Source organism: Sphaeramia orbicularis, chromosome 24 (assembly GCF_902148855.1).
Source record: "Sphaeramia orbicularis chromosome 24, fSphaOr1.1, whole genome shotgun sequence".
NCBI lineage: Eukaryota > Metazoa > Chordata > Actinopteri > Kurtiformes > Apogonidae > Sphaeramia > Sphaeramia orbicularis.
This window is the reverse complement of record NC_043979.1, coordinates 21,738,729-21,751,590: the sequence shown is the minus strand read 5'-3', so window position 1 is coordinate 21,751,590 and position 12,862 is coordinate 21,738,729. Positions and strand designations below refer to the sequence as shown.

General features: G+C 34.0%; 1 protein-coding gene across 3 annotated transcripts in view; it reads left to right on the top strand.

The window, feature by feature from the left end:
• LOC115415250 (triadin-like) overlaps positions 1 to 7,261 on the top strand; it is a 47,703-nt gene extending 40,442 nt beyond the window's left edge. For 2 of the 3 annotated variants that reach the window (XM_030128763.1, XM_030128761.1), the window contains 3 exons: positions 511 to 558; positions 5,997 to 6,152; positions 7,023 to 7,261. In XM_030128763.1, coding sequence (XP_029984623.1) covers positions 511 to 558; positions 5,997 to 6,152; positions 7,023 to 7,045 — 227 coding nt within the window. In that variant the 3' untranslated portion in view covers positions 7,046 to 7,261. The remainder of the gene's footprint in view (positions 1 to 510; positions 559 to 5,996; positions 6,153 to 7,022) is intronic. The other variant, XM_030128762.1, reaches the window with a different exon arrangement.
• Positions 7,262 to 12,862: the final 5,601 nt, after the last annotated feature.

Genomic DNA, 12,862 nt, shown 5'->3' with positions numbered 1-12,862 from the left:
CCTGATCCCATGTGACCCAAAATAACAGCAATAATGTAGATAAGGGACAACAAAATGTTAGTGTGTAATAATAGCGTCATCATTCCGGAGCAGACAGGTCAAACAAAGCATGGTGGAGATGTTGAAATGCTACTGATGTGCTGCTGCTGTTGTTGTTGCTGCTGCATGTTTCCATCTTTTTGCATGTCTTCTGCCTCTGCATCACGAAGGGATAAGTCCGAACATGTCCTGCGTAATGAAATACGTGCTCCCTGTGATGTTTTTCATTATGTTATGGCCTTTAGGGTTGCAAAGCAATAAATGCAACGCTGTATGGTGACTATAAAAAGCTCCAGTGAGATGAATCATTGCTCTGTGTTTTTTTGTTTTTTTTCTATTTATGGGCTTATGTGTCTTTCAATTTCTCCAGCCACCATTTGCCATGTTTTCTCTTTTTTTTTCCCTCAACCTGTACATTTCACATCACTCTATCCCTGTTAATATTATGTTTTGTGCATCTCTCCCCCTCAGGTCTCCCTCCTCCTCCTGCCATCGCTAAGAGGGGTTTGAAGACTCGAGGCAAGTAGAAACTCTTAAGCCATCACATTCACTCTTCGGTGCTAAATTGAAATCTGCCTGACATTGTAAGTTAGATTATATATTGTGGTCTCCTGTGACTACACTGAAACTTAAAGTAAACAGCATGAACATCACCTCTGTGCCTGAGTGACAACAGTGAGACCACCTACACAAACAGCACTGTAAATACATAACACTGCAACCTATTTTCTCCTGCGTTTTTGCCTTTCATCCACATGAAAGTTGTGGTTTAAGTCACTGAAAATAGTTATTTCTGAAAACTCCAGCCGTGGTGTACACTTTGGAAAACTCCAGTTTGTGGAAACAGACTTTTAGAATCCTGAACATCACAATTAGGGATGTAACGATATGAAAATTACATATCACGGTTATTGTGACCAAAATTATCACGGTTATCATTATTATCACGGTATTATTGAAATTGTGCTCAAAATGTTCAAAAAGTACTTTATACACACACTGAAATAATTTAACCAAGTTGTATTAAAAAAATAATAATGAAATAAAATAATAGGCACAATGTACCTTCTGTTGCAGAAACATTCAAATATTAACCCTTAGTGGTCTGAGCCTGTTTTGTCCGTTTTTCAGTCCTTTTGATTTTGCCTTTATATACTATATAAACAAACGCTTACTATACCCATGTTTGGGATCTTTTTTTTTCCAGCACAATTTCATCAATATCATCTGTCTATTATTTTTTCACTTTAACAACTATATCAACATAAAAGGACAAAAAACACACAAAAAAAAACATAAAATCCGATTACAAAAATGTGTATATTTCATTGCATAAATAACACACCGATGCTTAACGAACCTTTTCAAAGACTTTAAAAGTGAATATTGGTTTCAAATATTAGGTATAGAAAATGAAAACTGTAATAAATTAAAATTATACTCAAATATTTGACATAAAAGCAGATCTTTACATAGGGTTTTTTCCCCTAAAAGTGCGGTAATCAAACACGGTTATCATGATAATTAGAATTTAAACGGTAATACTAACCGTCTGCAATTTTACCCCGGTTTATAGTTTGTAGATGTAAACCTGTTCATAATGTAAATTTACTTTTTTTGCTCTAAAACATAGAGAAAAGTTTGGAGTTGACATTATTTAAATATTTTATGTTATTATTTCACTGCTTCGGCCCACTGCAGATCAAATTCAGCTGAATGCGGCCTCTGAACTGAAATGAGTTTGACACCCCTGTTTTGCTGCTACAAACATGTGAAATTTTGCCCATAATAAGTAAATGGAAGAAAAAAAAAGATGAAAAAAAATTCATAAAAAATTGGAACTTTGACCTACTTTTCCCAAAATGTAATGACATTAATTCTGGGTCACTGGCAATCTATAAACCCAATTTGGTATGAATTAAACTAATAGTTTTGCTGCTACAGACATGTGAAACTTCGCCCATTATAAGTAAATGGAGAGAAAAAAGATTTTAAAAATTCATAAAAAATTTGAACTTTGACTTGCTTTTTCCAAAATGTAACCCGACCTATTCTAGGTCACTGGCAGTCTATTAACCAAATTTGGTATGAATTCAACCAATAGTTTGGCTGTTAAAGTGTTAACAAACAAAGAAACAAACAAACTGAACCAAAAACAATACCCCTTGCCTCTCCTTCAGGCAGTGGAATGAAAATGAAATAAGATAAAAATACTGGAAAATGTACAAAATGCTGAAAACAGGCCTGTTTTCTGAGCTCATGAAACGTTGACCTTTTAGAGATAGAATATAAACTACCAACAGAGTTCAGCTTTAACTCTCTACAGAAATAAAATGAAACATACACATTAATACAGTGTTTAAATTAATCCAAATATTAGAATATTTTAACACGGCACACACACCCACACATATTTTACCCAACAATAACTATTTCAACCAGAGGTATGACTAGAATGTAATGTGTGGGTGGGCATTTTGCTTGTTTGGGGGTGCAGAAACATAATGTCGGACGGGGAGGGGGGCAGGCAGAGCTTGTCCCTGCTTTCAACATTTAATAACCTCAAAGTACTTCATTGTGTGGTATAAATATGTTTTATTTTGAGATACTGTGCTTGATCATTTTGTTTTTTTGTTGTTCACTAATTCCATTTCATCGTAATTCAACTTGTCTGACAGAACACAAGACGTCTTCATCTACTCCCTGTTTGTGTTTTCAGCTGTGATGCAGATTTTACAGACATGGTGGGAGGGTTAAATGCATGACTGACAGCTGTTATTACCCATCACTGATTAGATTCTCTCTAACTCTACTGCTTTACTCCATCTCCGAACGCAGAGGCTTAGAAAAGTGGCTTCACTCGTCAAAAAACAGCATGAAATAATGTCAGGATCATCTATATTTATGTATTTAGTCTTTTGATTTAAACCAAGAGGATGTAGGTATTTTCCATCTGATATTCATACACGTAGGAGGATCACCACGCACATTCACTCAAGATCTTATTTTGCATGGTGTCCCAAAGATACTTAAAATATTAAAGAAATCTGTGTAGAAATCGTACAACCTTTGACCATCCAGAATAGATTATTTTCTGGTCCTAGATCTTACACCGTACACATACATGATAAGTTTGAATCAAATCACAGGTATTCTGACCAAGATGTATAAGTATGAATTTGTGGAATTTGAGGAATTCTTCATGACCTTTTCAGCTTAGAATGGTAAAAATTGGAATCATCTGCATCAAAACTTCAGAATCTTTAGTTGTAAACATGTTATAGCCTTGAGTTCTATATAAGGAGACCAGAGGTGCTTCTATTTGAATTGAGTCCTGGGAAAAGTGGCTCAGTTCACTGAATAAACATCTATTTTAGAGAAAACTGTTGGTTTGATGACCTTTGTGATGATCTTTGACATGTTACCCATAGACAAGCAAATTACACCATCTGATAAGCGGTTAAATTAACTAAATGATTATTTTGTAAGAAAAGTGATGATTTGAGGTTACGTGTGCAGCTCTACAGCAAGGTTATAATAATTTTGGATTTTTCATCATAGTTTCGTTTTATTTAGTTTGGACTGTTTTCTCTCTAATTCAGTTAGTTTTAATTAGTTTTTAGAGCAGGTTTGCTAGTTTTTATTAGTTTTCATTTTTTTCCTAAATGCTTAGTTTTAGTTTAGTTTTAGTAATTTTAGTTTCGTCAAATCTTTTATCTTCCTCGCCGTTATATTCCCATAAATCCCAGACAGGACTCTGCTGCTTTCTCCCAACTTTAGTCTCCATGTTTCCAGGTAGAGTGGGGACGAGAAGACGACTCTAAACCACAAGTGACGAGAAGTGACGGATTGTGAAGTATCATATGGTGTCGCTAGCTAAAATTGCTAGAGCAAAATAAATCAATTTCATATCAGTCTGACATTGACAAAGATGAAAACGAAGGGAATTTTATCCATAATTTTTATACGTTTTAGTTAGTTTTATAAGCACACAATACAGTTTCAGTTAGTTATCATTTTTTCTTTTAATTATAGTTTTTATTTATTTCAGTTAACGAAAATGTTTTTTCAATTCTAGTTTTTGTCATTTCGTTAGTTTTCATTAATGATAATAACCTTGCTCTACAGTCTGTCATGTAGCCAAACCATGGATCAAACACACATACATTTTTATTTATTTTTTATTTATTGTAAAATTAAAACAAAACTTAAAAATAACCAAAATATCCCAACATGTCTCTCACATCACAGCTTAGAAAACCACAAGACTGTTGAAAAAAATTTGGAGTCAGTTGGTGATGGTCAGTAACAGTGGCGGCTCGTCAATAGAGGGCGCTAGGGCGTCCCATCTGCCTCACATGAAGGAGAAGATGAGAAGAGTAACGTAACATACCTTTACAAAAACATGAATATTTAAATTAACGAGCTATACATGATATAGCCGTTGAGTACCGTGTATAATCTGCATTCAAGTGTCAAATGTTAAGACTCAAGTGATGTGTTTCCTGTTTGGGGCGCAAAAACTGCACCTACAAGGCTCTCCATTAACTATATAGATTCTCTTTAAATGGAGCATACTCAGTAGACCCCCTCCAATACAAGAGATAGAAGAGCCTTAAGCACCGCCCACAGGATTAAACGTCACAAAAAAAATCGAGACCTTCCTCAAAAATGCAATATCACGCAAGATTGTCTAAACCTGGGGTGCAAATACTTTTTCGGCTTGAGAACTACTTTTAAAATGACCAAGACAAAATGATGTACCTTAATATCAGTAAGTAGCACTACCGAGCCTTCCACGAGTGGATGAATAGGTCTGTGAGAAACACTAATGACTATGATGCAGGAGATTGGGGTTTGAATCTGGTAGGAGTGGTAATAATAGTGTCATTTAGGCTAATTTCAATTTTTTTTTTCTCCATGCAATCTACCCACATTACCTTCATCCCTGGTCTAAATGCATTGGCCATATTATTAGTAGAAAAGACAGTTGTCAGGGACATGTCTGACTTTAAAAATAGAGTCATAGGAAAATGTGCATGTTTGAAGGATAGATGAAATTTACATTTAAAAAATAAGTGACTGAAAACACATACTATGTATTTTTATTTTAATTTAAATTAATATTTTTAATTAGTGGTGCATGTGCTTTGGCATATCCTAGTGGTGACATATGGTTATAGCGCATCCGAAAACTGACTTGCATAATACACCCCACCAATAAATAATTTCACCAGCCGCCACTGGTCAGGTTCACAACAGTTTAATTGGACTGGAATTTTTCCCCTTTAATCAAAATATCTTTGCTGTCTTAACCCTGTAAAGCCTGAACCATTAAATCACTGACAGAAAATTCCAGTTCTTTGAAACTGGAGCCTTTATTGGTCCTTCTGAACAACCAAAAAAATAATTCAAATATCAATTTCCATGTATGAGTTTCAATTTTGGATCATATTTGATACATCAGGTCTCAATGGTCAAATATTATTATTTTTGAACAAACAAAAGCGTAAGATAGCACAAATATGTCTAACAAATCGGTAATTCCTTTTCAAAATTGGTAAAGTTCTCCCTCCTTCCTCATTAATGACAATCTTGTAGTGTCACTGGAAAGGCCTCTGGTGAATGAATTCCTCCCTCCTGGTGGATTATTGGTGTATTGCATGTATATAATTGTATACATCAGGTTTTTTTAAGAAAAAAATATCACACTGATCATGTAGAGGGCCTCAAAACTCATGTATCAAATATGATACGTTTGGTGTAAAGAACCCACAGAAAAAAAAATCACACTGAATTATAGAGGTTTGAGTACTACCACTAACAGATTAACACTGTGAAAACATAACCTCCTCTGCAACATTTACCAAACCAAACCAAACAAAAAAAAAAAAAACCTTACATCACATGACTTATTCCTTCTCTGTTCTGTTTTTTTTCTCCTTTATTTCCTTCAGGTGGAGTTCGTCCCATAAAGTCTGCTGCTGCTGCTGCTGTGGTCTCAGCTCCAGAGAGCACCGACTGGTTGGACATGATCTGGACATTCGCAGCCAGTTTGGTAGCTCCCGATGAGGAGGAGGAAGGTATTCACCAGCTAACTGAACCCTTCACATGTAAGAAAACATCACCTAATTAACCATGTCATAATTAGACGACTAATAATTAATATTCTGAATGTGATTATTACCCTGTCTAACCACATACCCCCTCCTCCAAACAAAACAAACAAAAAAAAACAACAACCCAAAAACCTAAAAAATGCCATTTATGTGTGCCAAATTATGACTGTAACACTTTTACAACTATTAATTTGCATAATTGTAGTTAAAAGCATACTGTGCATCCTCTCTTCTCATCACTATGGCTGCAACCAGACATTTCAGTGCAATAGCTCATCACAATAATATAGGCAAAGCGGATAATAATAATAATCATAATAATGGAGCTGTCAAAAATGTAATCACTCTCTGACTAACGGAGTTATGATGAATGCGATGCACTTTTAACCCTCTGAATTAAAGGAATACATTAGGCATAAAATAAACTTCCCATCTTATCTCCCTCATTCAATTATCAGAACCAATGGTCCATTAAAAATACTGTTAATTAACTGCAATAAAAACCTGAACTTGAACTGTTTCACTATCCTCCCACAGCAATAACTAAATGTTATCATCAAGACTGACAGTGAGAACCACAGATGAACATTATCGTGAACATAAAAAGCAGCTGCTTCACTTTGGAAAAAGTTCATGGCCAACAGCTCTAATCAAGCAGAAAGTATATTCTTTTAAGCTGACAGTATGAGATTTACAGTATTACTTGTACAAAATGTGAGTTTTTTTCACGTAAAGAGCTGGTTTTGCTGAAAGAATGTTTTTTTTTTTGTGGGGGTTTTTTTGGCCTGTAAAAGGCAACCTATTTCTGAAATAATTGGAATTCAATAAACACCTCGATGGTCTTCTTCTTTTTTTTCTGCTCAGTGTTCCACTCTGAGGAACTCTGAGGAAGAAGAAGGAGAAGAAGAAAACAAAGATGAAGAGGAGGGTGAGGAGGAGACAAGTACGGGCAAGTACGAGCAGCTGGAAGGAATAAAGAAAGAGAAGGTGAAAAGAGAGAAAGTGTCTAAAGAGAAGCTGGAAAAAGAAATCCGAGGCGGAGGATGTACAGTGTATCATGGCGATGTTTCTTTCTTTCTGTTGTAAACTGGAATTTGATGAATAAAAACTACCACTTTGAAATATCTCTGCTGAATTTTTACACATTTAACCCATAAAAACCCAAACATCCACCGTCGGCCAACAGCATCTACTGATTTAAACTGTTTAATATCTGTTGATCCATTAATCCTATCAATACATGTAAATAATTGGTATAAAATACAGTTTGTCATCTTTTCATGGTCATCAGATATGACCTATTTGGACGTTCAGAGACTCTGTAGTGAATGCGGAAATACTGTCATCTTCTACAACAGGGGTTCCCAAAGTGGGGTACAAATACCTCCAGGAGTACTTGGAAGAAGCCCAGGGGGTACTTGAAATTTTTGGGGAAAAATATAATAAATAAGTCATCATGTACTGAATACAAAATCAATAATGAGAATTAATGCTGAAATATAAAACACAATATATTCATTCATATAATAAAATTGACACTCCTGATTGTATTTCATTAAATATTTTTAATATTATTATTGTCAGTCATCTTGTTTTAAGCTTTGGTAATATGTCAAGAACATTTCTATTTTATATTATTCAAAATTAGTTTATTTGAGCAATTTTTGTTAATGAAAGATTAATTTATTCATTCATGACCATTTAATTTCTTTTTCTCAGCAATGAAAGAGGGTGCTTTTCAGTTTATATTTTGCACAAAATTTGCTTATAAAGATTTGTTATTTTTAAAATATTAAAGTTAAATATATGTTGTTTCTTTACAAAGTTTTGAAAATAAAAACAGACACCTTTGACACGAGAACAAAATTTGCCTCATTTTCAATCAAAATTGCTGAAGTGAGAGTTGAGGGTACTGCGCTAAAAAGTATATTTCAAGGGGTATTCCACTGTAAAAAGTTTGAGAACCACTGTTTTACAACATTGATTCACCAATAAAACCCTTAGAGTTGGATCAATGACAGTGGATGGAGACACTTATTTTTATGTGTAGTTAATAATATTTTTGCTGGAAAATTTTTTTTTTTCCTCATTTTTCTCTGTTTTAATATAATAACCTTTGAATTTACTCATGATCAGTGAATTAAATATAGGAAAATATAAGATTTACATTGAAAAAAATTCAAATAAAGAGGATAATATTACAATAAATGGTGGTAAATCACTTAAAAAAGGTTAAATATAGAGAAAAAAAATCATATCATATGTATCATCACAGTTTTTGTCAAATTTCTTTGCTGTTAAATTGCCACCCTCAAACATATCTCAGTATCTATGACTTAGAACAGTATTTTATTTCATATACAGATAAGACACTAGGATCAGGTGAGTACATTCCTCCCCCTTCCTCTGCTTCAGTTGCTCTGTGTGGAAGGTGGTCTTAGTCCGAAATGACCAATAACCCCATGTCGACATTAGGCAGGTTATGGAATAATATGAGGTTACTTCCAGGCAGAAAGATAAACATTCATGCCAGGAGGAAGCAGACATGGAGCAGATAAGGACCGGCTTCCCTGCAGCTACCGGAGTAGGTGAGTCCAGCAGGGAGCTTGAACATGAGAAGTAGACCATGAGGGGAGACAGAAAAAAAAAAGAAAACACTGAACTGCATATTCATATTTCTTCTTGAGGTAAAGAGGACAACGTGAACTGCAGTTATAAGAAAACAAGACTGAATTAAAGAGGTAGGAAAATAAGAAAAATGGGCTGTAAGCACGAGCATTAGATCATCAGCAAGATATATGGACGCTTCATGTGACCTCATATAACATTAGCAGTTCAAACAAAACAATAACACTGAAAAAAAACAGGGATATTACTGCGTTTTCAACAGATTCTTAACCCTCATATATACTCTGAAACTCAAAATTTCAGCCTTAGTGTTTTATTGCAGATCCTTATAAAACTTTATTAATTTTGTGAATTTTTTCCAAATTTTTTATTGTCATGTAGAAAAACAAGGTCAATAAAGTTACCATATTTGGTTCTTTACCCGTAAGTGGCAAAAAAAAACATAAAAAAAAAAAAAAAAAAATGTAATTATTGCTATCACTTTAATGTAATGTGTGCTGAAATGACCAAAAATAGTCACTTGCCCAATAAAGGGTTAAAGTGTGGCTGCGTATAGTTGTCCACTAAAATTTTTCAATGCATTCTATGAGAATATTTCTGTAAATATAAATAGAGTAATACTAACTGATCCTCTTATTGAAATGAGTCAAATGCAATATTTTATTTGTTTTAACACTAGACTTTAGAAAATGTCAACTTCTGACCAAATAAGGTTTGACTGCACCAGTATTCAACAGAACAGAATCATATTTACTGTCTAAATTGTCTAGATCAGGAGTGTCAGGCTCATTTTAGTTCAGGAGCCATTATCGGCCAATATCAGGGGCCAATGTAGATCTGAAGTGGGCCGAAACAATAAAATAACAGTAAAAAAAAAAAAAAAAAAAAAAAAAAAATTACTATTACATTATGCAAATGTTTACATTGATAAAGTTTCCTTAAAAATGTGAATAAAATAAACAGCCTCAAATATCTTCAGAAAAATAACTGCAATTTTCATATGCTTATCATTTACACACAACTTACAGATCATAGTGGATCTAAAAGTACACAAAACATTCATTAACAGGCAGAATATTGTTAAAATTACACTTACTGTACTTGAGACATTTCAGGTTGTTCATATTTTGTTTGGGTCATTCACGTATAGTTTGTAAATGTAAGCATTTTCATGTAAATTTGCTTTTTTGCATCAAAACAAAGAGAAAAATTTGTAGTTGTCATTATTTATAGGTTGTTATGATAGTATTTTACTTGTCTAACCCACCTTACATCATATTGGTCTGTATGTGGCCCCTGAACTACACTGATTCTTGATATCCTCAGCGTAATATTTGCATTTCACAAATTCATCCCACAGGTCAGACTGGACTCTTTGGAGGGCCGGTTTTGGTCCGCGGGCTGTATGTTTGACACCTGTGGTAAAGACGGATTGTTTAAAAAATAGCTTTAAAGACAATAAAATGCTAAAAAACTAAAAAAACTAAAAATTGGTGTCTCTTTGTGCCCAGAGTTACAAAAATGTGTCATGAATTTGCTGATTCTTGGCATCCTTCTGTTTATATCTATTGTATTTTTATATTTTTGCACCTTTTACATGTCTTCTGTCTTGTTACATCATGGACGTCATGCCTCTCTCATTATGACAGTTTCATCTTGTTACGTTCTTACATTATTTTCATTTTGTTGCATCTTTTACAACTGCCACCTCTCCTCTGCATTTCACACGGCTTTGTTGAGGTCGTTGTTTATCACACATTTCCTCTGTTCTAATGAGAAGATTCACATCATATTATTACCATATACAGTATTTTCTTTTGCCAGTTGGTGACCCAGTAAGAACAGCTTCATGACTCAAAGTACAAATGGTTTCCTATACTGCAACAGAATCTGCTTCTTCTTTGTAAATATATATGTATATATATATATATATATATATATATATATATATATATATATATATATAAAACCCAACATTATAAAATCCACTTTGAGGACGCCCTGTTGCCACCACCCTCATACCCCTGGACGCCATGTACCTCAGTGTTCTGTGCTTCATTATAGCAGATTGTTACCACTTACATGAGTTCTACAAGAAGCTTGGCTGGATGTTCCTGTCAACTCATCAACTTCCCATTTACACTGTCATCTACGACACCCTGTCATGCACATTACCGACTTACTTACTGGAACGACTTGCCGTAGAGTTTGAACTAGATATTCATCATTCATCTTTGACACTTTAAGGCTCCACGGGCCTGTTTTAACTAGTTTTGCAAATTCTGCATTAATATATGTAAATGTATGAGAGCCGAAGCCCCACCTTTCTGTCTTTCTGTTGTGCCTTTAGTTTAGTTTAGTTTAGTTTATTTCAGACACTAACCTAATACAAAACATAGGGGAAAATAATAATAATAATAATAATAATAATAATAATAATAATAATAATAATAACAAAACAAAAATAAAAAATGGAATAATAGAAAAAAAAACAACTGTTGTGCCTTTCTGACCTAACTTCAGAAAAAATATGACTTAACCCATAAAGACCCAATGCTACTTTTACGTCATTTCCTTTATGAATTGTTTTTGTAGACTTTTTAAAAATATTTATCACCATTTATTATTATATGATCCTCTGTATTTTGCATTTTTTCAGTGAAAATCAAGTACTTTTCAATATTTACTTCACTCATCATGTAGATGTTCAATAAAGCTCAGAGTAAATTCAAAGGTTATTAAACCAGAAACACATAAAACTGAAGAAAAAGTGACTTTTTCAGCAAAGATATAAATAACTGAACATAAAAACAAGTGTCTCCGTCATTTGTCATTTGTCAAACTCTATGGGTTTTACTGATGAATCAATGTTGTAGATGATGACGGTGTTTCCACGTTCACTACAGAGCCTCTGAACATCCAAATGGGTCATATCTGATGACCATGAAAAGATGACAAACTGCATTTTACAGCAATTATTTACATGTATTGATAGGATTAGTGGATCAGCAGGTGAGCATTTTAGATCAGTAGATGGTTTTGTTTACTTGTGGCTGTTTGGGTCTTTATGGGGCAAGCCACCATTAATACATATGGTGTTTGTCAATTTAGAATATAATTTTACACAGCAATAAAGCTGCTGTTTGTGCTGTTTGTTCAATGGTCTATATTTCTAATCGCACGTGATACACACCTCTAACACCAAAACAACCACCGCCTTGGTATACTTTACTTTATTACATTTTACATCTTTGAAAGTGAGGTGAATAAACATTAGAAGAAAAGAAAACCCCTACAGTCCAGTCATGTTGAAGGTGCAGAGATATCTTCAGCAGAGAGAGGCTGTTATATTGATATCATCTCCATTACTTTTGGGTGTGTGGTTTTTACATTTACATATTTTCAATGTAACTTTCTTGGCTTGTAAAAAGATCTTTTGATTTGACAAACATCAAATGTCCAAATGATGACATAATACAAACAGGATCTAAAAGTAATTTCTCTCATATGCATATATATAATTTTATTTTTTTATTTTCTGACCACTCCCAGGCTGTGTTTTGTTTTATTATTTTGTTTAATCTGTGTGTTTAAAAAAGAAAAAAACCCAATAGACACACACATAGATAGATAGATAGATAGATAGATAGATAGATAGATAGATAGATAGATAGATAGATAGATAGATAGATAGATAGATAGATAGATAGATAGATAGATAGATAGATAGTAATTTGTCTCTCACCATTGACTGTAATGTGATTTCTTTCTGAAATTGGGTCCCATGGGACACAACTGGAAGGAGGCTCTCTGTATGTTATATATATGTTGTACTTGGGTCTTTCTTGCAAATGAGATTTGGATCTCAATGAGTAATCCTAATTGAATTTTAAACATAAAGGTCCTCCACAACCCTTAGCACTAACATTCGGTGCATTAGCATTAGCACAGTTAGAGCAGTGAGCTGCCATTGAAGGCGCTCAGGGACCAACTCCAGCTCTTCATCAGTTTCTTGGTCAGTGGTTGTGGCAGGAGAAATAACTCATGTGTACTCGATTTGACCATACCTATGAAAA